A 27,148-nucleotide genomic window follows, 5' to 3' on the forward strand; every position below is an offset into this window, starting at 1 on the left:
AGGGAAAATGGGCAGGGTTTAAATAAAAATGGGAGTTGCCATTCGGGCATGCGCTGCTGACCGAGGAAAAACAAACACACACGCAGAGGGAAGAGACAGTGTGTTTAATGACGGTGAAATGTTTGACACCGCACGTCATAAAAGAGAAAAAAACTTCTGCATTTCTCGGTAACTCAGATGCACTCAGTAGGTCAGAAAGCTGTGTGTGTGTGGACTATCCTGTCACTAAATGCGGCGAAAATTAAACACGACGGTCGGTAATAGTTTGCTTACAGTGTTCACGTGTTTACACACAGAGAGCAGCATTTACAGCGGATCTTTCTGTCCATAATATTGTAGTGATGTTATTGTAAACTAAGTAACTTAGAAATCATTTTGTAAGTTATTTATCAATACTGCTGAGGATAGGAACTATGACTTTGCCATCTGAATGAACAAAGAAAGGGCACTGATTGCACACAATTGCCAAATCTGTAGACAGGACAATCAACATACTGGAGCTGCGTCTTTTTTTAAAGGAGACGAGCAGCAAATCCAGATTTCATCATTTCCAGATGAGAAAACCTCTCGAGTAAAAAATGTTCTGTACAATCGTATTTCTGCCGCATGTGCGAGCACTGATCCACATGTGAGTACAGCTGCGCTCTCATAGAGAGAAAATGAAAACAAAACCTTCACTGCAGCACATTATAAAAGCAACACTGACGACCCGCATCTCCAAACAATTCTTATTCTTTTCCCACTCCTTTTGGCAACTTGATGTGTTGTCTCTCTGCCGATTGAACACTGTTTCAGGTACAGTCTAAGAAAGCTAGCATGCATATTAATGAAGTTGCAGCACATACACAACAGAGCATAATTTGAACCATTCTCATGAATCAATGCAGCACACTCAGAGACGTTATACGGTACTCTCAGGTACAGACGTCAAGTCTACATGCTGGATTACATGCTAAGATCTCATGGCCGCGACGCAGCTTCAAAAATTCATTTCAAACCGGAAGTACGAATTTGTTCGAAATAACGCAAAAACAACCAATTTTCACTTTTTGGTGAGATATATGTGTTCTAATAGTGTTTTTAGCAGTGTGAGACACATATACAACTGTCAACAGCTCAAAAAGTGAGTTTTGGTATTTCGTGACCCTTTAAAGCTATGGTCACCAAACTTGTTCCTGGAGGGCCGGTGTTCTGCAGATCTTAGCTCCAACCCTAATCAAACACACCTGAACAAGCTAATCAAGGTCTTGCTAGGTATACTTGAAACATCCAGGCAGGTGTGTTGAGGCAAGATGGAGCTAAACCCTGCAGGGACACCGGCCCCCAAGGACCAGGATTGGTGACCCCTGCTTTAAAGTGTGTATGAAGCATTTACTTGTGTTATATTTGACTAATATAAAAATTTGTTTGATGATCTGAAATATTAAAGTGTGAAAAACATACACCTTTACTGTGATTTTCCATGTTTTGGTAAACTGTGCCATTCTCTTCCTTAAAGTGCGTGTATAAAGGTACATCTACAATTTACATTACAAAGGATTTTTAAAAATTGAGGATAACATGAGCACTTCAAATCAATAGAAAAGCTAAAAATTTGTAAATGCAATGACAATTACAGGTTAATTTAGCATTATGTACTTTTTATACCAGACTGCAGAGTGTATTTTGCGACTATCAAGTATTTTTCTACCATAAATTTCAAGTATTTTTCTACCATAAATGTAACTAAAGTACAGTACTAGCAGTCAAGTGTCACCAAGAGATCCTAAATAAAGCAGAAATCTGCACTGGGGTGAGCTGAAAAAAGAAAGTGAGTGAGGGAACAAAAAGAGATGGAGATAAATAAATGAGCAGCAGTTGACGGTTTATAGTTCTGCTTCTCTTTGTTTGCACAGACAAGACGGGGCAAAAGGGCACAAACTGGAAGCAGACTACAGATGACGGCCGACAGAATCTATCTATGCATACCACCCAACAGCAACTCATTGGAGATTTTTGCTGTAGGCAAGAGTGAATAGGCAAAACAAGATGGGCTGCTGATGGGTTATTTTACAGGATTACATTATACCATTGGTATTGCTTTAGGAGACATATGTATCTAAACTTACCCCAACTTGATTTGCACAGACTGACGTTTTCTTTGAGAAAGAGTATTGTGCAGTTTTCTGAAGCATTTAAAAGAACACACCACTTTTTTTTTTTTTTTTTTTGCTAATTTTGCAACTCCACTTAAATTAAACATGGAAGTTTTACCATTTTTAGTCTATTCAGTTGACCTCCAGGTCTGGCAGGAGCACCTTAAGCTTAGCTTAGCATAAATCATTGAATCGGATTAGACCATTAGCATCTCACTTTCAAAAAAAAAATTATAAAATGAAAGACTTTTGATAATTTTCCTATTTAAAGCTGGACTCTTCTACCTTTATGTAAAGTTCAGTACATGTATAGTTTATTACAATATTGGTGTATATTCCAATTTTTTTATGATATGTTTTAGTATACGTCCCTCATTTACTCTTTGGTTTAACAGGCTAGCTTGCCCTGTATGATTATTAATGTATTCTCTATTCCTATATTTTGCTTTAACAGTTTTTTTATGCTCACTGTGCTATGCTAATTGTCTACAATATATTTTTTGTATTAAAAACATTTTAATAATTTCAAAACAATAAAAATTCAACTCTTTGGCAGTTACAATGTGTAATGAGGAAAAATGAAAAGTGGCCATTTTCTTGGCTGATATGTCTAGAAACCAGAGCTGCTTCTCCTTTATCGTGCCAAACCATTCTAAGAACATTTCGCTACCGCTACGGTTGTTTCTCCACTGGAGAAAGTGAAAACTGCTCGCACTTTTAGACGGCCTCGTAAAACAACAACAGGACATGGCAGATTCTGTTCTTCTTGGCTTTGTGGCTGTACATCAAGACAACGACAAGGTTTGTTTGAGCTCTGGTCATCCATGGCCCGTTATTATATGCATATGATATTACGGTGTAATGTCTCGTCTGTGTATTTAAAACATGGCGGTTCCTTTGTTTTCATTCAAGCTTGTGACATATCTCTGTAGCCAATCAGCATACAGCTGCTCGTGTAGCTCCACCTTTTGGTACCCTTTCTTGTGTTTGGTACCCTTTCGGAAGGGTGCCGAAAAGTGGTACGGTACAGTTCGGTTCCGTACGCCTTTTGACAGTGGAAATGGCCATAAAAGAGAAACGTTCTGTACCATACCACTCAGCGAAAATGGGCCATTAGGCAATGGAAACGCAAGACCTATACCCACCCATACCGTACTGTACCAGTCAGTGGAAACGGGCCATTAGTCAGTGCAACCACACACACTCACCCATCCAGCCTGACATCTGGCAGACTCCTGTTAAGCGCGATCATGTCACTGGCCATCAGGTTGAACTGATTGATTTTAAAGAGTTCTTTCATCTTGTCCTGCTCTTCTTTGGGAATCACCACAGCCTTCCCCATTTCACCTGGAGCCTCATGGGCACGTGACATCACAGCTGGAAGAACACAGAAAGCAGAGTGGCAGTCAGTAGTGTGTGTGTGTGTGTGTGTGTGTGTGTGTGTGTGTGTGTGTGTGTGTGTGTGTGTGTGTGTGTGTGTGTACACTGTGCATCTAGAAAGTATTCGTAGCGCTTTTCCACATTTTAAGGAAATAAATGAATTTAATCCATTTTGGAACAAGGCTGTAACATAAAAAATGTGGAAAAAGTAAAGCGCAATGAATACTCTCTGCGTGCACTGTATATGGGAAGGTTTAATTGTGGAATAAAGTGTAATGGATGTATAAGCAGAGTAATTCAAAACAATTACAGCAAATTCATTCCTTTTCACAACACTTAAAAGATGTTTAGAGACTGAAAACACCAAGTGATGAAGTCTTTCAGCTGTAGTTTTGCCCATTCTTCCTGCAAAAAAGTCTCAAGGTGAGACAGCATGCTGTCTTTGTTGTCGCATTTTGAGCTTCAAAATGCTCCACACATTCTCTATTGAAGACACGTCAGGACTGCGGGCAGGCCAGTCAAGTACCTGTATCCTCTTCCTCCACAGCCAGGACTTTGTAATCTGTGCAGAATTGAGTTTTGCATTGTCTTGTTGAAATATACATGCGCTACCCTGGGAAAGAAGGCAGCATATTGTGGTCCAAAATTGTGCTCTCTATGTACATTTCAGCCATGACAGAAGTGCAATTTACATTCGCCAAAGGACACAACCCCATACCCAGACCCTAGCTTTTGGACTTGGTAACAGTCTGGATGATCCTTTAATTCTTTCGCCCTAAGCACACAGGACCACTGTGTGATGGTTCATCCCAGAAAACTCCGAGCCCAGAGAAGTCGACCACGCTTCTGGACACTGTTAACATAGGGCTTCCTTTTGTGCTGTATAGTTTTAACTGGCATTTGTGGATGTAAATATGTCTTGTGGTACATGACAAAGGTTTGCTGCAGTAGTCCTGATTCTATGTGGTGATATTGCTTATAGATTAATGAGGATTCTTGATGCAAAGCCGCCTGAGTGATCAGAGATCACAGTTGTTTAGCTTAGGTTTGCACCTTTGTCCTTTATGCACTGTAATTTCTCCAGATTCCTTGAATCTTTTAATGATGTTTTTCACGGTTGAAGGTGAAATATCCAAATATTTTTCTCTCTTTCTTTAAGATAAATTGTTCTTAAACGCTTCAATAATTTTCTGATGTATTTATTGGCAAACTGGCGATCCTCAGCCCATCTTTGCTCCTAAAGGACTAGACCTTTCTTGGATGTCACTTTTGTACCGAATCATATTTACTATTACCTGTTGACATCACCTGTTTCAAATCACTTATCATTATTTAACATAATTTACCTGATGACTAGCCCTAAACTAATCCTGTCACAACTTTTTTGGAATTTGTTGCAGGTCTGAATGACAGGAAAGGATGTGCATTAACAAATGCAATGAAATTGACCAGACGAAACATGAAACATTTCGGGCCCTATCATACACCCGGCGCAGTGTGGCGCAAGACGCGGCGCAATAGTCTTTTGGTAGTTTTAGCTTGGCGCAAGAGTCGTTTTGAGGCGTTGCGCTACGCTTTTTTAATAGCAAATGCATTAGCGCTCATTTGTGCGGCCATAGGCGTTCTGGTCTCTAAAGGAAGGCGTTCTGAGGCGGACCGCTGGCGCGTTGCTATTTTGAGAAACTATAATAGATTTTTCATTAGACCAAAACTAGCCCGGTCTAAACTCCGGCGCAGAGTTGCGACTCGCTTACGCACTGCTTAATACGCACAAGAGAGCAATAGGCAAATATCTTTACATATGAAAAAATTTAAATATTAAGGATATATATATAGGATATAATAAGAATAGATATAGGATATTAATATAAAGGATTAAAATATTACAAAACATTATTTTCTAGCCTACATAAATATGAAAAATCACTGCTTTTCTGTCTTCTTCATCTCGGGAGGCTTTTTCAGTTCATTCATAACAATTTGCTTTTGCATAATGTTATTATTATTAGCAGTATTATTTATTATATCCATATTTATATTTGTTTTATTAAAAACAAGCTTAGATTTGCCCACCTTTCAGGTTTAGATCATATGGGGCATGGCAGGTGTATTTGGAAATAACTCAGTATTTTGAGCACACTTGGTCATTATTGGTCATGTATTCGTTGGCTGGAAATTAGAACTGAATTTAGAAATAGTTTTCAAACAAATCTTTTGCGCTTAACAAACAAAATTAATTATTTATAGACTAATTGATGTCTGTGTGTAAAGGTTTCCCTATCCAAGAGCGAATGTGAAATTAGTTCCATTATCTCTCATTCTCACGCAGTAGATGCTCTGTTTAACAGTTTTCTGTTAAAAAAACTGTTAACTGTTTGCTTGTGAAATGCTCATTTTTTCTACTTAGACTTACTTTGCGTCCTGTAAATAGCGAATGCGCTCTTGGTGCGATGCAGCTGGCTCTTAAAGGGAATGGGAGATGAAACTCTGATTGGTTTATTCTCAATACACACCTATAACTCATTAAGAAAATAAACTCAACCCTTTTAGACCATGCGCCTTGGCGCGAAGCGCATTTTCCCGTCTGTAAATTAGCAAAAATGCGTTCTGACACGCCCTGAAAGCGTTTGCACCCTGCGTTTTGCGCTCTGCGCATGGACCGTCAAAATAGAGCCCAATGTGTTCATATTGTCTGCAATGAAACACAAGTGAAAGTAAATTTGGAAGTCACTACTTGTATACAGGAAGCTAATAATTCAAGCTACCTAATAAGACTTCAACTGTTTATGTCATTTGAGGAAAAATGTTATATTAAAGGTATATATGCATATAGATGTAATGTAGACATGATAATACTACAGCTACACATGACTGATTGATATACTATAGTGCATTGCAGTTATGAACACAAAGCAGCCTTTCAGTGCCTCCAGTGCAGCTAAGACCCATCTAAACTGGCAGCAGTGTTCTGAATCATTGATCCATGTTATAGGATCTGTCAATGCAGACTTTTTTGCCCTTGAATTTGTCTCAACACAGTTTTATCAAAAAGAGATTTCTAAGACATCAAGCAAATCAACCTTTCACTTTCAGTTCAATATGTTCAGCATTCCGATTTCATCATGAGGCACATACAGCAAAGATATATACTACACATTTTATTGAGGAAAACATTTCAGATGCTCAACAGGAGCAAAAATATGCTATTTGGGACAGGCACGGTGTCATTTTCAAAGTTAAAACTTTAAAAACAAAGTGTAAATTTTAAATTTAATAATTAAGTTATGTGATTATTATTGCTTGCAGGTGTGCTCAAATAGGAGTACTATATTCATAATTGAAACTGTATTCATTTCAATGCAATATTCAATCATTTATAATGATTTTATTCATTCATCCACACTTGCTGCCAATGACTGATTCAGGCTTATGTGCCTGACAGAACTCGCCCCTCTGTGGTACCATTTCAATTGTTGTACAAAACCAATGGCAAGGACCTTCACCTTAAATGTTACATTGTGGGATGCATTTCCGAAACCATTAGTAGCAAACTAACATCACAAGTTTCATTGTTACAAACATAGTTTGTTGATTTAGGGTGCTTTTACACCTAGACCTTTGTTTCGGAACCTGTCTCGTTTGCCCAGTTAGCGCGGTTCGTTTGGCATATGTGAAACCACCAATCGCGCTCGGATCCGCACCAAATCAAACGCTCTGAGATCGCCGGAACGAGGTGGTCTCGGCTCGATTGAAACGAACTCTGGAGCGGATCAATTGTAGTGAGAAAGCGATACGATTCGAGCCCGGTTATATCACAGTGTATTATGGATATGTAATAGGCATACGGCTATATGAAGAGAGAATTATGAGTAGGGCGGGAAGTCATTCCAGACATCCCAAGTCTCCCGGAATATTCGCAAATGCAGAGACTCCTAGGTGCCCGCAAACAATAATCTCCCGGAAATTGCGCTTTTCCCTCCCAGTCCTTAAATACGTTGCGCACCCTTCTCATCCCTCCCACCGCATCCGTCCAACCAGTTTCACTATTAACTATGCTTTAATTTGTCACATACAGTCAGAATTCGTCGTAAAAATCGGCAAAATTATTAGCCCCCTGAATTATAAGCCGCCCAACACCCAAAGACACTTCTATAAAGCTTAAAGTTACATTTAAAGGCTTAACTAGGTTAATTAGGTTAACTAGGCAGGTAAGGTTAAATAGGCAAGTTATTGTATAATGATGGTTTGTTCTGTAGACTGTAGATCGGAAAAAAATAGCTTAAAGGGGCTAATAATTTTGCCCTTAAAATGGTGTTTAAAAAATTAAAAACAGCTTTTATTTTAGCCGGAATTAAACAAATAAGACTTTCTCCAGAAGAAAAAATATTATCAGACATACTGTGAAAATTTCCTTGCTCTGTTAAACATCATTTGGGAAATATAAAAAAAAATAATAATTTAAAGGGGGGCTAATAATTCTGACTTCAACGGTATATGAACATTTATATATGAACATTTACAAGACATTAACTTTTCTTAAAGGCTACAGAAATAACTTCTTTGCAATTGAGTCTTTTCATAAAATCTTTCACATCAAGTTTGGTTATGGCGCATTAAAATACTGCGTATGGTGGCAGGTCACTAGATTTTGGAACAGAGCAGTAGTGTCCATAATTGGACAGTGGATCCAGTTTAATTTCAATGACATGATATTATAGGCTGTCCTTGTGCCCAAATAGATGCTATTTTTGAATTAGGCAGCTAAGTAAGACAGCAGGGGATGAGGATATATCAAGTCCTTCAATATAGTGCTTTGAAATACCTTGAAGGTTGACGAGGGATGTTAAGGAGCTGTGCTACATTGCTTTATTTGTGCAGTTATCGTCAGAGATGATTAGATCCTCAATAACCCTTGATATTTCCTAATTGCAAATAACTAGAGTTTCTGCTGATCTAACGTCAGCTACAGATGTGAATTATTGGCGGAAGAAAGTAGTTCCTCGTACAAAAGGATTTTTAAACTCTCTGTGATTGATTTTCTTTTTTATATACACATATAGCAGTGTGATATGGCTGTATATTGTCACTGGTGGGGCACTAGGGCACTAAGCCTGTGCACACAATGATATTGCTAATATATATGTATATATATATATATATATATATATATATATATATATATATATATATATATATATATATATATATATATATATATATATATATATATATATATACACACACACACACAGTTGAAGTCAGAATGATTAGCCCCCCTGTTTATTTTTCAGTTTTAACTCTCTTCACAGTGTATTGTGATTTTTGTAAATGTGTCCCCAGGCGCATATTAATCGTCCTGTGTCAAACCTGAAGGAAATGTCACTTTTTTATATATATTTTATTATTTAGGGCTATTCACTATTTTATTGATCCAAGCGCAAAGTCTAAAGTGGAAAAACTGAGCGCTTCATTGGCGAGAAAATGGTTAAACAGACCATCTGCAGCATGAGGATAAAGAACAAGCCTCCTCCATTCAGCCTCTTCACTTTCACTCTTTACTCCTTTACTTTCGTGGATGAGGAAGCGGTGTTGTACACACTCTACAAAAGACATCCATTAGCCTACATATTTAATTTAGTTTAAATCGCAATTTTTTTTTTTCAAAACTAGTTCTAAATTCAGTTCTAATTTCTAGCAAATGAATAAATGAACAATATTAATAAAGTGTGTTTGGAAGTTATATCAAAACACACACCCTATTTTCATGCCCCATTTGGTGATACATAGGTCTCCAAAACCTGACAGGTGGAGAAATAGTTGGTTTTATTAATGCAAATATAAATATGCATATAATAAATAAAACTGCTAATTATGTTAACAACATTATACAAATGCAAATTGTCATGAAGAAACTAAAAAAAACTCCCCAACATGAAGGCATGAAGTCCGCGTTTTTAATATTTATGAAGTAAATAATAATTTTTGTAACATTTTAATCCTTTATTTTTTATGTAAAGATAGCTGTATATTGCTGTACATCCTGTGTATATTAAGCAATGTGTAAGCATTTGGACCTGCATAGGCGCATAACTAACGTTAACGTTAATAACTCTGTGCAAGACTTTAGAGCAGCTTTCAGTTGGTCAATGACACAGTCTATTTCAGTTCCTCAAAATAGCAATGCACCTTAACAACTCCTTTTTAGACCAGCACACGAATGAGTCCACAAAGTGGAGCAAATGGGTTCAAAACAACGTGGTGCAAAATGTGAGAATGAGGGTTGTGCTGGTCTGAAAATAGCACCAAATCACGCCAAGTAAGTCTTATGCGCTGGGTGTATGATAGGGCTCTCAGACTTAAAGGTGCAGTAGGTGATTGTCTTTAGAAGCATTTTTTGTTGTGCTGGTTGAAAGTCTCTTCACAGTCTAATAGTACTGATTAAAGTAAGTGATCTAAAAGTATTTTTATATCTTGGGTAAGGCATAAAACTAAAAAAATGTTCAACCAATTAAATAGAGTCGGACTGACATCTCTCATAATTCCGATAAGTAGCCCAAACTGTCTGTCAGCAAATGCAGATTTGAACAACTGCGCAGCCGTTTGTACACAGCTCCGCTGACTGCCGCGTGTTCACGAAAGAGAGCACGCTCACGATCGGTAAAAACCTGCTGAATCAAAACTTTTTAAAAACTTGAATCAATATTGGAGTTACCTTTGCACGCTGGAGAAAGGATGACACAATGTCTGAAGGATTTCTCTTAGACAGGTAATGTTCTGTTTTAAAACTGTTTTAGCTTCACGCAAAGCTGATGTAATGTTAGATGTTGTTACAAATGGGTGTTGTTCAGCCACTAAAATCTTCTGATGAAAGACTGAAAAGACTATTTTCTACAGAAATGCAATCGTTGTTCAAAAAAAGTCGCTTTTTTTTGTCAGTTGTCCTTACAAGTAGGTAAGGTGGTGGTGACGATTGCATGGTATAGAGGGGTGGCTCCTCCACTGTGATTTGATGGCCAGCCCACAAGTGACACTGTTCTGTGTACATGCTGTCTTACAGTTTGGTCTGCCTGATAACTTTTGGGGCAGTAAGGTGATCTTTGGAATAGGGCTGCATAGAGCTGCACAATTAATCGTTAAAAGATCGCGATCTCGATTCGACTCCCTAGACGATCTTAATTCAGCATTTCTATGATTCTGCTAATCATATTTTCAAGTTCAGGAGAGAAGAAAAGGCGGCTGCACGAGTCTTTTCATTGTTTCGCACACGTTGCTCAGTGACGTTGACACCTTCAAATGATGTTGAATGAGTCACATACTGAATTTATAAGGTATAATTCACCTTAAAATGTCATTTTTGTCTTCATATAATGATGCTTTCGCGGCCAGGAAATCACACGTGACGTGAGCTGTTATCACAGAGAGGGCGGCGCGCGCGCTCTACTTAATAATAGACGCGCGCGGGTCTACTTTAGTAAACAGAACCTGCATATGTTGCGAGTAACAGGTAATACAGTTGTAAATCATATTCAGTTTGTGGCACAGAGTGATTGGTTGGGAGCCGCGCGCGAAGTATGAACAAGCACTTAGCAGTCAGAATGAAACCGAAAGTGTGCACTTATTTAAATGATCATATCGCATTTTAGTGTTATGATTACGACAAGCATTTGATATGTTTTTTCTTTCATAGCGAACCCACAGTTGTACGTGAAAATAAATGTTTACAATGTTAGTATAACTACTCTAGCCTATATATTGTTGAATATAATCTCATAATGGCAAATGTCAGATTTTACATGCAAGCATATATCTCAAACATAATAATTCAACATCAGAATTATTATAAGTAGAATATAATTATTTATAGAGGCCAGTAGACCTACACATAATATTAATATCGATGTTGTGCCATATGTTTGTTTTTACCATACCTTTATTTTACATCTACAGAATCGTGAGAAAATCGTGATCTTTATTTTAAGCAAAAAAAAAAAAAAAAAAAAAAAAAAAAAAAAAAAAATCGCGATTCTCATTTTAGCCAGAATCGTGCAGCTCTAGGGCTGCATGATATTGGAAAACATTAATATTGCAATGTTTTGTTTTTCTGCTTAAAATTTTGCGATAAATACTATTTCACCAGATGACTTGAATAGCTGTTTTTGGGAGAAATAATTCATGATTTTAATTCGATTAGGATTATTCCACATAACATTCTACATACTAACCAAATACGAAAGCTCTATGAAATGCTTAATAATAATCACAGGTCTAAAAACATGCAAATCATAAATCTTCACTACATTATGGATAAACTTTGCAACGACAAACTATTGTTGAACTATAATCACAACTGGATATTGCACATGCTACAATGTGACAATTACGGATGTGTACGTTGCGATATTGATGCTAAAGCAATATATTATTCAGCTCTACTTTACACTAACAACCGCAATAGGGGTTCAGCACTAGAGTGAACACCTAATCAAAACAACAGATAATATAAAATCCAACAAACAGAAATGAGGGCGAGGCAGTGGCGCAGTAGGTATTGCTGTCGCTTCACAGCAAGAAGGTCGCTGGTTCGAACCTCGGCTCAGTTGGTGTTTCTTTGTGGAGTTTGCATGTTCTCCCTGCCTTCGCGTGGGTTTCCTTCGGGTGCTCCGGTTTCCCCCACAGTCCAAAGACATGCGGTACAGGTGAATTGGGTAGGCTAAATTCTCCGTAGTGTATGAGTGTGTGTGTGAATGTGTGTGTGGATGTTTCCCAGAGATGGGTTGCGGCTGGAAGAGCATCCGCTGCGTAAAAACTTGCTGGATAAGTTGGCGGTTCATTCTGCTGTGGCGACCCCGGATTAATAAAGGAACTAAGCCGACAAGAAAATGAATGATGAATGAATGAATAACAGAAATGACAGAAGAAAGTTAGGAATGGTGGTAATTAAGTCCATCTCAGCCAGGATGCAGCCAATGCAGGCGTTTTACTTGGAACAGAGGCAAACCCAGTTAAAGAGATTTTCTGAAGTTGTACATAACGATTTGAAAGACCATTAAATAATTGATGTCCACGGAGCACTTTGTCTTAGGTTTTTATAAGACTTTAAACCTCTGTTGCATCATCAATCTAAGAGGGTGATTTATATCCGATGCACCAATTAAGACAGGAAAACTATTCTCCACTGCATTGCTGCATTGATCCCAGCAGTGTTTATTTAGGAATAATATCCATATTTAAAGTGTTCTCTGTGCTCTTTTTAATGAGCTGTTTGTAGTATCATATATTTACTGCGGTTATTCATTTTTTAACATGTTAACAAACACATAACCATTGTGTCTTTATGCACAGACTTGAAAATGTTGATTTAATACTTCTCCTTAAACAAGATTTGTTATTCTGGACCACAAAATCAACCATGAGTATTTATAAATAGTAGGAAAAGAAAACTTTCAAAAGTTTTGAAACGGTTATATGGTTTATATGTGTTTTAGAATAAAGAAACACATTAAAAAGTACATTTTTAAACAGCCTCTATTATGGGTTTTTGACAATTACCTTCCATGCAGTGTGTTGAACATCTTTTTCACAAGTTGAATATCTTCCATGGCCTGCACAGTCACCAGATCGAAATATTTTTGAGCCACTTTGAGGTGTTTTGAAGGAGCAAGTCAGGAAACACTTTCCTCCACCAGCATCGCTTACTGACCTGGGGCCTCATGCATCAACGCTGTGTGCGCACAAAAACTTTGCGTACGCCAGGTTTCTCGCTCAGAATCGCTCACGTTTGGATTTACTGACAATGAACTGAATGTGGGAATGTGCGCAGCTCCACGCAACTTTATGGCTGGCGTACGCACATTTTTTGTGCGTGTCTGTTTTATTTCCATTGGCGACTCCTAGAGGCAGTTTTGTTAAATTGCACTCTACGAAGTGTCTGAGCCTTGCAATGGCAGCTGTATGAGACGGGTTCATCTAGCAGGTATATAAGATTTCCATACCATACAGTTGACCAGCTAAACATTAAAGCACAATTTGCAGCGGTGGCCTGTTTTCCCAATGTAATCTGAGCGATCTACTGCACGCACATTGCTATAAAGACACTATCTGAAGATGAATTTGCATGCGTGAATCAGAAACATTTCCATTCAATAAATGTGCAAATAAAATATTATGCATAAACTTATTAATGATTCCTACATGTCTTTCTAGTGATAAATAGTTGGCAAAATCTGATATGTAGCAGGGGAAAAAAAGAAGAAAGAGTTCATCAGACGCTGGATTCGAACCGAATTCATGTTCGAACGTGTCAAAACATGTTGACATGCGTTTAACGAGCTGCGCCACTGAGACTGTTAAGAGTGCTGTAACATTTTACTCCTATAAATCACACTATTACTTTTTTAATTCACTCAGTGCGATGTTCAGACCCAACTGTGTTAGCCGCATCAGCTAAACTCTCCCACTCTATTTTTTTTCTTTTGTTGTTAATTCCGGAGAACAAACTTGCAAATAACACCGCTTTTCTCCGGTCTACCTCCGAAAGCAGCACCTCCAATTCACATTCTGTTCAAAGTTTCTCTTTTGGCTTGCTTTTGCCGTTGCTTTTTCGTTGGGTTTTTCTCAAAGTAGAGTCATTAGCATATTCATACGGGGGAGGAGGCAGGGAGGGGTTTTGCGCTCGTGCATGTTGCGCTCAGCTTCACGTTCATTCGGATGTACAAAAGAATATGCAGGAGATTCAACGTACGCATACATCTGAATTTTTTTATGCGTACGCACATTTACAGCTTTGTGCGTACGCAATGTTTTAGTATGATTTCCACGCAAGTCTTCGTACACGAGGCCTCTGGCCACTATTCTGCAAGAAGACTGGTTTGAAATCCCTCTGGCCACTGTGCACGACTTGTATCTCTCAGTAACAAGTAGGAATAAAATATAGAAATCACTGGATCCCAGCAACCAGCATTTAAATTAATGGTCCAATTGAGTATTAGTAGACTGTCTGCTTAATATATGTTGATACTGCTGCTAAACAGACATTTAGCTGACTATAAAAAGCGTTGCCAGTGTAAGACTTTCTCCAGAAGACAAAAAGACATAGAAAACACTGTGAAATGTCTATGGTCTATTAAAAATTACTATTAAAAATACAAAAAATATTTGAAAAAGAATCCAAAAATTCACGCAGATAATTCTATCTACACCTCAATGTTAAAAATTCCAGAAACTGAACTTGTTTTGTGCAAAATCTTTAACCTTCAGATAACCCCCTCTTGCCCTCAGGGCTGAGCTAATCACCGGTGACGGCCTCAATAAGAGCAGATCTCCAAACTGGCCCGACCTTATGAAAAACCAATCTAGCGCAAATGGCCGACAGACGGCGGTGCTTCTAAGCCCTGCTCTTTCAGCACAGTGGCTGCTTAGACCTCATCTGACTGCTTAATACCCTAATAGCTTTCCTGCCATTATTAAATCCTGAATAAATGGATGCAGGTTGTATTTCAGACAGACGCGGGCTTTCTGCTTGTCCACTTCATTACAGGAAACAAGCAGGCTATAGAAACGGAAATTAATAACCAGGCATTTGATGTAGTTGTTGTTTCAGGTTGTCTAAACCCGAAAGCAGCTTAAAGTACAAGTTAAACCTGTTTACCAGGCAGATCATTGAAGCGAGGACAAGGATCTGATCGTGTCGGGATTAAACAGTAAGAAATGAGCAGCTGGTGAGCACAATTCTACAGATTTTAACATTGAAAAGGAAACAGAAACTAAAAGTGGCTTAATTGCCAAATCAATGCTTTTTAGTGTAAATAAAATACATTTTCCCGTGTAAAATATATGTCTATGACAAATGTAGAGAATATAAGACATTTTTGATTAACAAAAATCACTGAAAAGTATAAATAAAATTATATATAGTTGCTTATATTCTAAGTGTTCTACAGAGGGTTCAGCAAGTAAAATTTAAGACTTTAAGGGTGCTTTCACACCTGTGAATCGATTTATTTGTCCTGAAACGGGGATTAAAATTGTTACATTGTTGCTTTTTGTTCTTGGTGCGGTTCGCTTTCACACGGCAAAGTTTCTAAACGGACCTAAAGAGCTAAAACAAGTCACATGTGAGTAAACTCTCCTCACATTGGTCAGATTTTTACAGTTTATTTTGCAGAGCCCCGCTCAGCAGTCGAAGGTTGGTGGTTTGGTGGTGTTTGACAGGGTGCACGCGACGTGTCTGAAGAGCGAGGAGGGATGCGTGAGGAGGGGTGAGAAGGGTGCTCAAAGTATTTGAGGACGGGGATGGAGACGCGCAATTACTGGGAGATTATCACTCGTTTGCGGGTATCCGGGAGTGTCTGTGCATTTGCGGGAGACTCCCGAAACTTTTGGGAGACTTGAGATGTCTGGAATGACCTCCCGCCCTACTCATAATTCTCTCTTCATATAGCCGTATGCCTATTACATATCCATAAAACACTGTGATATAGCCGGCCTCGGATCGTATCGCTTTCTCACTACAATCGATCTGCTCCAGAGCTCGTTTCAATCCAGCCGAGAGCACCTCATTTAAGCTATCTATTAAGCTAGCTATGTTTTGGTGCGGATCAGAGCGCGATTGCTGGATTCACATATGCCAAACGAACCGCGCGAACGAGCATGTCTGGACAAACGAGACAGGTCCCGAAAACAAAAGTCTAGGTGTGATAGCACCCTTAGACATTTTTAAGACCATTACGAATGAAGACTCATAAGACTCATACAGGGCTAAACGCCAAGGAGTTTTTTTGAATGGCCTAGTTGGAAAAGATTTTTATTTACCCCATCAAACTATCAAAAAGTACACTCTTGAAAAAAAAAAGTTAAAAGTTGTATTATTCACAGTATTTCTTGGATGGGTGTTGGCTTGATTGGGTAGCTATACATGAACAAGGAAACTTAAGGCCTGTTTAAAAAAAAAAAAAACTGTTTAAGGCCTACAACATATTATATTTAAGTATATTTAAGACTTGTTAAGGATTCCATTTAAGTTTTTGAGATTTAAGACATTTTAAGTCTTACAGCAGGGGTGCTCAATCCTGTTCCTGGAGATCTACCTTCCTGCAGATTTCAGTTGCTACCCATATCAAACACACCTGCCTGTAATTATCATGTGGTGTTCAGGTCCTAATAAATTGGTTCAGGTGTGTTAGATATAAGTAGCAACTGAAATCTGCAGGAAGGTAGATCTCCAGGAACAGGGTTGAGCACCCCTGTTCTACAGCATCTGACATCTATGTGAAAAGGGTAAAAAAAAATTCATATAAAAAATATATGTAAATGAAATGTATGACAACAGATTCCAAAGAACAATAAAGCTGCGGTCACACTAGAATTTGTGTCTGCGAAATTCTGTCGTGCGGAGCTACGAAAAGGGGCGGGATTAAACAGCATGATTAGACATTTAAAAAGTGAGCGATTGCTCCATGTTTTAAATTTCTGTCCAGAGAGGTCATGTTTTGATCCTCGGTCGGTCTCACGCATTCAAGTAAAGCGATTACAAACTTACAAACTGCAAACTTGACGCATGATCCTGCGTTTCCGGTCTGACGCATTCGCGTGTGTATGAATGGAAGTCTATGGGAGGAAAAGCCCAGTGTGACCGCAGCTTTAAGATCAACCATTTATGAACCACTTTATTAGGCACACCTGTCTATATGCTCGTGTATGCAAATTTCTAATCAGCCAATCACATGGCAGCAACTCAATGCATTTAGGCATGCAGACATGGTCAAGGAGATCTGCTGCAGTTCAAACCGAGTAGTAACAATAATAATATTAATAATAAATTTAATTATATCGCGCTTTTCTCAGACTCAAAGCGCTAACAAGAGCATCAAAACACAGAAGAACATGAAATACACAAAAAAATAAGAATGATAATAATGATAAAAATATACATATTAAAAGAAAGCCTCATAAGTTGTAAGCAATAATAAAAAGATTAGCTTTAAGAAGCTTTATAAAACAGTCCAGGGAACTGGCGTTCCTGATGTTTATGGGGTAAGCATTCCACAATTTAGGTTTGTGTGTGTTTCAGCTGCGGTGTGCGTGTGTATCTCTGTGTGTGTGTGTGTGTGTGTGTGTGTGCGCGCGCGCCTGAACTTTGTAACAATATTGTGTGTGACTCATCAATGCAACTTCTCAACAAATTCTGATTAGTAAAGGTTAGTTCTTACTGTAGTATTTCTCACAAACGCTACGCGAGACCTTCTTCCTTTAAGTCTCTCTATTGTCTGACGCAGCCGAGGGAGAAGATTAAAGCATGCGGGAAGGCAAGTAGAAACAGTAGGCTCGCAGAACTCGGCTTAAAGACGCAGTATGACAAAATCATTTCCTGCTGGAAATGTGTATAAAAAAGCATCTTGTAAAAGGTATAATGAAAAATCTGATGGGTGTTTTGAGCTGACACTTCACATACACATTCTAGAGACGCAAAAGATATTAAATCTGAAAAAATGGGGTAACCTAGGTGCCCTTTAAATGATCTGAGTATTTCAGAAACAGCTGATCCACTGGGATTTTCATCCACAACCATCTCTAGGGTTTACAGAGAAATGTCAGAAAGAGAAACTGTCAAGTGAGCAGCAGTTCTGTGGGTGCAAATGCCTTGTTGATGCCAGAGGAGAATCGTGTCAACGCCACAGCCTACTTGAGTATTGTCGCTGACCATGTCCATCCCTTTGTGACCACAGTGCACCCATCTTCTGATGGCTACTTCCAGCAGGAAAACAAGTCATGTCATAAAGCTCGAATTATCTCAGATGGGTTTCTTGAACATGACAAAGAGTTTACTGTACACAAATGGCCTCCACAGTCACCAGATCTCAATCCAATAGAGCACCTTTGGGATGTGGTGGAACAGAAAATTGGCACATGGATGTGCAGCCGACAAATCTGCAGCAACTGCATGATGCTATCATGTCAATATGCACCAAAATCTCTGATGAATATTCCAGTACCTTGTTGAATCTATGCCACGAAGGATTAAGGCAGCTCTGAAGGCAAAAGGGGGTCCAACCCGGTACTAGAAGGTGTACCTAATAAAGTGACTGGTGAATGCATATTGAATCTGGCTTTCTGTTGTACAAATGTGTGCAAATGTAAAGGTATCTCAACCATAAAAAATAAATTACTACATAAAGCAATGTCCTGGACAGTATTAGGCTAAAATAATTTCATTTAAATGATTTGACTGACCTCTGAGCGCAGGCAGGAGTGAATGGTCCTTCCGGTTATCACATTTGTTGCACTCACTGAAGTATAGCAAGAGGAAGACATCCACTAGCACCCACACCAGAGAGGTGGTCAGGACCACCTTACAGTACACGAAGCGTCTCATGAGCCCCTGTTGACGTCAGGACCCCACGGATTGACAAATTTGCGGGTCACAGGAGGCAGGGCAGGGGGCAGTGTGACTGGACATGTGCTGAGACGTCATCCCACTGGAGGACCAAAAAATGCATATATAAGATGTGGATACTTCTTTGGTAAACAATTGTAACATGGAGAACATGGAGTACGCACACTATTCATTAGGCCTTCAGAAATAATTCACAGCAAAACACCAAAGAGTTCATGAACTAAAATATGTCAAAATGTTTTTGATTATATGGCACTAGGCATGGGACGATAACCGTTTTCAAGGTATACCGCGGTTTGGAAAAGTCAAGTTTATTGAACCTCCAAAATTTTCTGTAATACCGTTCCTAAGGTACAGTTGAAATCAGAAGTTTACATCCATTCTAAAAAAGGAACATAACCATTTTTTTTTAAATGTCTGGTGTTAAATCATACTAAAAGTTTACTATTTTAGGTCCGTTAGGATTACGTAAATGATTTACATTTGCTAATTTGCAGAATAATGAGAGAATTTTTTTTGAGAATTTCTAGACAGTCAAAAGTTAACAAACATTTCCTTGGTATTTTTTTTAGCTTTGCTTTTAAACTGTAAAACTTTGGTCAAATGTTTTAGGTATCCTTCCACAAGGTTCTCACAATAGTTTGAAGAAATTTTGGCTCATTCCTCCAGACAGAATTGGTGTAACTGAGTCAGATTTGTTGGCTGTCTTGCTTGCACAAGCTTTTTCAACTCTGCCCTCAAATATTCTATAGGATAAAGTTCAGGGCTTTGTGATGGCCACTCCAAAACATTCACTCTGCTGTCCTTAAAGCACATTTTAACTAATTTGGCAGTATGCTTAGACCCATTTGTGGCCAGTTTTAATTTCCTGGCTGATGTCTTGAGATGTTGCTTCAGTATTTCTACATAATGTTCTATCTTCATGATGCCATCTATGCTGTGAAGTGGACCTGTCCCTCCTCCAGCAAAACTGCCCCACAACATGATGCTGCCGCCCCCATACTTCACAGTTGGGATGGTGTTCCTAGGCTTGTAAGCTTTCCCTTTGCCCTCCAAATGTATCCCTGGTCATTATGGCCAAACAGTTCAATCTTAGTTCCATCAGACCACAGGACATGTCTCCAGACATTAGTCTTTTTCCCAGTGTAATTTAGCTAATTGTAATCTGACTTTTATTTGTTGATTCTGGCTTGTTGATTTCCCCATGTTGTCACACAAGGAAGCAGTGTGTTTGAGGTTTTCCTTAAATACTATTCTACAGTTGTGCTCCCAATTAACTCAAATGTTGTCAATTAGCCAATCAGAAACTTCCAAAACCTCGACACCATCATCTGAGCTTTTTCAGAGGTGGAATAATCTTATTGTATGTAAACTTGACTTTCAAGAAAAGTTATAACAATTTCTCAAAAAAAGTCTCTCTCATTATTCTGCTATTAAGCAGAACAGAAACAAATTTGGTGATCCAAACTTACCTAAAAATGAAAGTTTAGTCACATTAACATCTGACTTTTTAAAAAATGGTTACGTGCCTTTTTATACAGTGTATGTACACTTCTGTTTTCAACTGTATGTGTAAGATTTTTTATTTACTTTTTTTTTGTTTGTTTTTTTTAGGACAACTGTATCTTCAGCAGAAAAGATATCCAAAGATGCCGTTTTAAATTGTAAAAAAATCAGTGTTTTTAAAACTAATGAAGACAGCAGAAGTCAATGATTCATTTTCATTATTTAGCCTGACATGTTTACAGCTCCAAAATATTTAAAATCTTTCAAAAAAATACAATATATTGTTTTCAAAGGGGAAAAAAATGTTGTTTTTTTACCCAGACATTTTAAAAAGAACATATTTTAGAGTTGTGAGCACAATACTGTGATATTTTTATCCAAGGTTATCATACAGTCAGAATCTTATACCGCATGCCTATATAACACATGTGCACATTTTTTGTTCATAATTCAAAATGCGCTGATCTACACGCTGAAAATCCTTAATATTTTGCCTTTCTGGTCCACTACTCAAGTGTCAAGGTCTGGCTGGTTGGCTTGTTTGGTGTTAGATGCTGTAACCACACCATCTGGCTACAAAAATCCTAGCGCATTTGTCCTCCCTCACTTTATTTATTTCAACTTGCTTATTTTTATTTTTTTATGCTTGCAATGTGGTTTATACATTTTGCTGTGTCGCTTTTCATTTTATTTTCCACTCAAGAGTAACCTGCAGTGCGCTATGTTGAATCAAAGATTTGGCTTGGCTGCTCATGTGGATTCCACAATTGGATTACATGATTTTGTGGATTCCCTGTGTCAGAGTTAGCAACATGCTATGTGTGAAGTCATTGATCATGGATGTGGGGCAGGGAACCTTTATTCAGCAAAGAGCCATTTTAGATTTTTTTAAGCCTAATGCATTTTTTTATAGAGCCATTTGGATGTACATATATATGTCCAAATGCCTCTTTAAAAAAATGCATTTGCTACTGTATTACTACTATAAATAATTAAAGTTTAAACAAAACCTTAATTGATGTCCAAGCACAACTCAAACGTAAACAAATATGAAGCATCACATGTTAAGCAAGTCCACGAATGAAGACAAAACTATACGACTTTTATTTTCACTATCACCATTCATGAATATTTCCTGAAGTTAAGTGTGCGAGGTTACCAAACATAAGATGTTTGCCCCTTTATTGGTGTCAAATCAAAACATCCTTTAATTGTTAACTTAGTTCTTATTCATTTTGCTGTAAAACAAAATTACATAAAAAGGGAATTGTAATTGTATATTTGATAGGAAACTGATTTCTGGTGACGGTTATAATTTTTTAAACCATTCATTTATTCATTCATTTTCTTGTCGGCTTTGTCCCTTTATTAATCTGGGGTCGCCATAGCGGAATGAACCGCCAACTTATCCAGCAAATTTTTATGCAGCGGATGCCCTTCCAGCCGCAACCCATCTCTGGGAAACATCCACACACACATTCACACATACATTTATACACTACGGACAATTTAGCCTACCCAATTCACCTGTACCGCATGTCTTTGGACTGTGGGGGAAACCGGAGCACCCAGAGGAAACCCACGCGAAGGCAGGGAGAACATGCAAACTCCACACAGAAACGCCAACTGAGCCGAGGTTTAAACCAGCGACCTTCTTGCTGTGAGGCGACAGCACTACCTACTGCGCCACTGCCTCGCCTCTACCACACTAAAGGCGTCTTTCTCATTATGTAGTTAAAAAACAACAGACATATTACGTGACCTCCCGATGTTTCCATGTCCCTTCTTGCGTTTGTCTGATTGCGAGACGTAGTTTGCCGACCGAGACAAAGTTGTCAGCAATTCTCCTATATGAGAGTCACACAGAGCTAGCTGGCATTAGTCCCTTTATTCATCAGGAGTCGCCACAGCGGAATAAACCGCCAACTTATCCAGCATGTTTTACGCAGCGGATGCCCTTCCAGCTGCAACCCATCACTGGAAAACAACCATACACACTCATTCACACACATACACTATGGACAATTTAGCCTAACTAATTCACCTGTACCGCATGCGGGAGAAACCGGAGCATCAAGGAGGAAAGGTGGGGAGGACATTCAAACTCCACACAAAAATGCCAACTGACCCAGCTGAGGCTCGAGCCAGCAATCTTTTTGCTGTGAGGAGAATGCAGTACCTACTGCGTCAACGCGTCGCCTGAATACGTGATATCAAACCAAAAGTATACTAACAAAATTAAAATTAATACCAATTAATATAAATTCGCAAACATGATGAATCACACCGAGATCATTTGCTTCCAAAGTCAAATGAGTTTACAGGGTATTTCAATTGCCAAAAGGTTTACAGAAAAGAAAGTTTATCTAATACAGATCCTTAGGATTTCACTTCAGTTTACAAAACACAGAAACACAAAATACAGACAGAAATCACAATGAACTTCAGGCAGTTTTAGGGGCAAGAGCATGTACTGGAAATCCTGAGTCAGCAGCTTTCACATCAAATTAAAGGCAAACGCAATCTTTCCTTAAGGTATTTTCATGCAGGGATGCCATCTTGCGAAGCCAAATATAAATGTAGGCCAGATCATGCACATGCACCTGCTTAAACTTTCACAAGATATTGAGGTAAAGTTGGTTTCATGTTCACACATTCTTTCTCCTTAGCAATATAAAATCAGAAAGTTATTGTTTGCAAATTCTATGTAGTAACATCATATTAGCAGCCAATGTTTATCAAAGCACAACATTCTTCACAGTCAAATAAATAGTGCTAATGTAGTTTTCAAGTCATACTTGCATGTGATTTCAGACAAAATATTCAAAATAGAGCTAAAGCTGTTTTTTTTATATTCGGATATTCAGACATTCTCCTTAATAATATCATTTCAGAAAAGTGTTCTTTGCAAACTCTAAATAGTGAAATCATATTAGCAGAAAAATGACTATCAAAGTACAACATAGTTTGCAGTCATCAGACAGTGCTAATGTTGTTTTGCAGTTATACTTACATGCTAATCCTGACTGAATATTCAAATTAGCTTGTTAAACAATATATAGACAGTTAAATGAACAAATGTAAAAATATAAATCCAACTTTACCTCAATATATTCAAACTACCATTGTAAACAATATAGGGAGCATGTCAACTTCAATTCACAATTGGTTATAGACTGTGAAGAATGTTGTACTTTGATAGGAAGTAGCTGCTAATGCTAATGATTTCACTATTTAGAAATGGCAAAGAATAGTTGTCTTAATTATTAAGGAGAAAGTCTGAATGTGTCAGCATTAAACCAACTTTACCTCAGTCAATGTTGAACTTCAAATGACAGTCATCATGTAAACACTGTCTCCTAATTTATCTCATACTATCTTCTGATAACCATTATTTTTTGTATTGTATTTATGATCATTATGATCATCCACCAACTATAAGCAAAAACTGACAAGTCTGACACTTTCAGTCTTATCTTGTGCATCCTGAATGCACAGTCTAACATGTCCAAGACTTTGATAAAGCATAAAAACAAAAAAATCCAGTCCACAAATGCTTTTTATATTAAAAATATGTCATTTTGTGTGCTTTTTTTCACCAAATCAGTGAAATAATTTATGAATTTGGCAATTAAAGGAGTTAAAATCCTGTATTTTTCAAAACAATTTTATTAGTTTTGATCAGGACTGAGGTTGATTAACAGATTTATGCAAAAAAATGTACAAAAATATTAATCTGATGTATTTTTACAGCAGTTTAATTCAGTGAATGTTTTCACCCCTAACATAACAAATGGGTCTTAAATTTGCCCAGAGTGTATCATTGAGTTAAAATAAATAAGACTTGTCACTAAATATCGTTCTGCTAGCTGAAACCCAGAAAACAATTATGGCCAAATTAAGACACAAAATTACCTCAGAGTGGATTAAAACACCCCCAACAGTGCATACAGGTTAAAAAAAACATGTTTCATGAACATTTTTGGTAAATTTCCTACTTTAAAACTATATCGAAATTCATTAGTGATGTGCATAAATAAACACATTATTTAGACAACTTTAAAGGCAGTTTTCACATTATTTAGATTATTTTAACCATAATATTCCAATAATTATCTCTTTTCTGGCAAAGTAAATCAATGGAAAGCTTATTTGTTCAGTTTTTGTGTGATGCATGAATCAGTTTAAATCCTTAGCTAATGATTTCACCATTTAGAATGGCAAAGAATAGTTTTCTGAATTATTAGGGAGAAATTCTGAATGTGTGAACATAAAACCAACTTTCCCTCAGTCAATGTTGAATTTCAAGTGACAGTCATCATGTATATATCCTGATTTTATCTCATTTATACTACCTCCTCCTGATAACCATTCTTTGTATTGTATTTATGATAGTTACTCCGAGCAAAAACTGAAAATTAAACACTGGCTTCACTGTGATTTTTGTTTTCATCTTGTACATCCTGAATGCACAGTCTCACATGTCCAAGACTTTGATAAAAGGTAAAAAACAAAAAAAAAACAAAAATCCAGTCCACAAATGCTTTTTATATTGAAAATATGTCATTTTGTGTGTTTTTTTTCACCAAATCAGTGACATCATTTATGAATTTGGCAATTAAAGGAGAAAAAATCCTGTATTTTTCCAAAACAGTTTTATTAGTTTTGATCAGGACTGAGGTTGATTAACAGATTTATGCAAAAAAAGATTGAAAAAAATATTAACCTGATGCATCTTTACAGCAGTTTAATTCAGTGAATGTTTTCACCCCTATCATAACAAATGGGTCTTAAATTTGCCCAGAGTGTATCATTGAGTTAAAATAAATAAGACTTGTCACTAAATATCGTTCTGCTAGCTGAAACCCAGAAAACAATTATGGCCAAATTAAGACACAAAATTACCCCAGAGTGGGTTAAAACATCCCCAACAGTGCATACAGGTTAAAAAACATGTTTCATGAACATATTTGGTAAATTTCCTACTTTAAAACTATATCGAAATTCATTAGTGATGTGCATAAATAAACACATTATTTAGACAACTTTAAAGGCAGTTTTCACATTATTTAGATTATTTTAACCATAATATTCCAATAATTATCTATTTTCTGGCAAAGTAAATCAATGGAAAGCTTATTTGTTCAGTTTTTGTGTGATGCATGAATCAGTTTAAATCCTTAGCTAATGATTTCACCATTTAGATTTAGCAAATAATAGTTTTCTGAATTATTAGGGAGAAATTCTGAATGTGTGAACATAAAACCAACTTTTCCTCAGTCAATGTTGAATTTCAAGCAACAGTCATCATGTATATATCCTGATTTTATCTCATTTATACTACCTCCTCCTGATAACCATTCTTTGTATTGTATTTATGATAGTTACTCCGAGCAAAAACTGAAAATTAAACACTGGCTTCACTGTGATTTTTGTTTTCATCTTGTACATCCTGAATGGGATTGGAATCTTAGGCAGAAGCTGAAGTGTGCACTTAATGTTACAGCTTACTATTTACACGTAAAGCAAAATTCGGTACTTACTGAATGACACCTTGAGCTCCTGATGACCAGCCAACAACGTGTTGCGTCTATTATTTACAATTCAAACACGATTTCGTGTGTTGAGGTTATCTCTTCGTACGACTTCAAACATTGAGCAACGAAACAGTCTCACTAAGTAACGATAAGTACAAGAATGACAGGCCTTATTTACTAAAACAAACAAATCTTGAGTTGTCCCTTAGCTCACTGAGAGAAATGATGCTGCATGCGTTCTGCCCTCTGCATCAGTGGCCAGATGTCATTCCTGGGATCGATGGACGCGACAGCTCTATAGATATCCTGTGCCAGGTCTCGGGTTAGCTCTTCGCCTGAATAAACATGTGCCTGCTCTCAGAAATGCTTCCATATGATGTCGGGATTGCTCCGTTTAGGTGCTGGATTTGGGATGAGTGAAGACAAGAGGCGTGTCCATCTGAAGACACCAATGCGCAAGTGCGCCGAGGACATCTGGTACATGTAGGCCATTTCTGATGACAGCTCGTATTTAAGATGCAGCCCATTTGTAACGGTAATCATTACGATCATTAACTCATTAACATCCAATGGTGTATTTGACTGCTGCAGCATTTTAACCCGTGTGTAAACGTTACAGAAATATAGTGTTTACTGTGATTCAAATTGCAGCTAATTCAGACCCAGAATATAATGTTTCGAATCCTAATGTTGATTGCAATAATTATATTTCATTTTTTCTGAAAATCAAAGTTCAAGAAAACTGTATTATTGTTTATGCGTTCATTCATTTTATACCAGAAACTTAAAGGTACAGCAGCGACATCTGCTGTGCAAAAGAAGAACACTGTACACAGCTGAAGTCAGAATTATTAGCCCCCCTGAAATATTAGCCCCCCTGTCTATTTTTTCTCCACTTTCTGTTTAATTAAATTTAATTTTATCCTCACTATGATGACAGTAAATAATATTTTGCTAGATATTTTTCAAGACACTTCTGCACAGCTTAAAGTGGCATTTAACTAGGTTAATTAGGTCAACTAGGCAGAATAAGGTAATTAGGCAAGTTATTGTATAACGATATATATGTAGACAGTCGAAAAAAATATATAGCTTAAAGCCACTATAATAATAGTTTAATAATAGCCACTATAATAATAATAATAATTTTGCCCTTAAAATGGTCTTTAAAAAATTAATAACTGCTTTTATTCTAGCCT

General features: G+C 37.5%; 1 protein-coding gene across 6 annotated transcripts in view; it reads right to left on the reverse strand.

The window, feature by feature from the left end:
- The window catches only part of galnt13 (polypeptide N-acetylgalactosaminyltransferase 13), a 67,284-nt gene extending 40,880 nt beyond the window's left edge, over positions 1-26,404 (reverse strand). For all 6 annotated transcript variants that reach the window (XR_015499066.1, XR_015499065.1, XR_015499067.1 and 3 more), the window contains exons 1-3: positions 25,956-26,404; positions 18,744-18,988; positions 3,344-3,512 (exon numbers count right to left, since the gene is read on the reverse strand). Coding sequence is in view for 3 of the 6 variants with exons in the window: in XM_087267441.1 (XP_087123567.1) it covers positions 3,344-3,512; positions 18,744-18,885 (311 nt within the window). In the remaining 3 variants the exon portion in view is untranslated. The remainder of the gene's footprint in view (positions 1-3,343; positions 3,513-18,743; positions 18,989-25,955) is intronic.
- Positions 26,405-27,148: the final 744 nt, after the last annotated feature.

This window comes from Danio rerio, chromosome 9 (assembly GCF_052040795.2).
Source record: "Danio rerio strain M-AB ecotype USA chromosome 9, GRCz13ab, whole genome shotgun sequence".
NCBI lineage: Eukaryota > Metazoa > Chordata > Actinopteri > Cypriniformes > Danionidae > Danio > Danio rerio.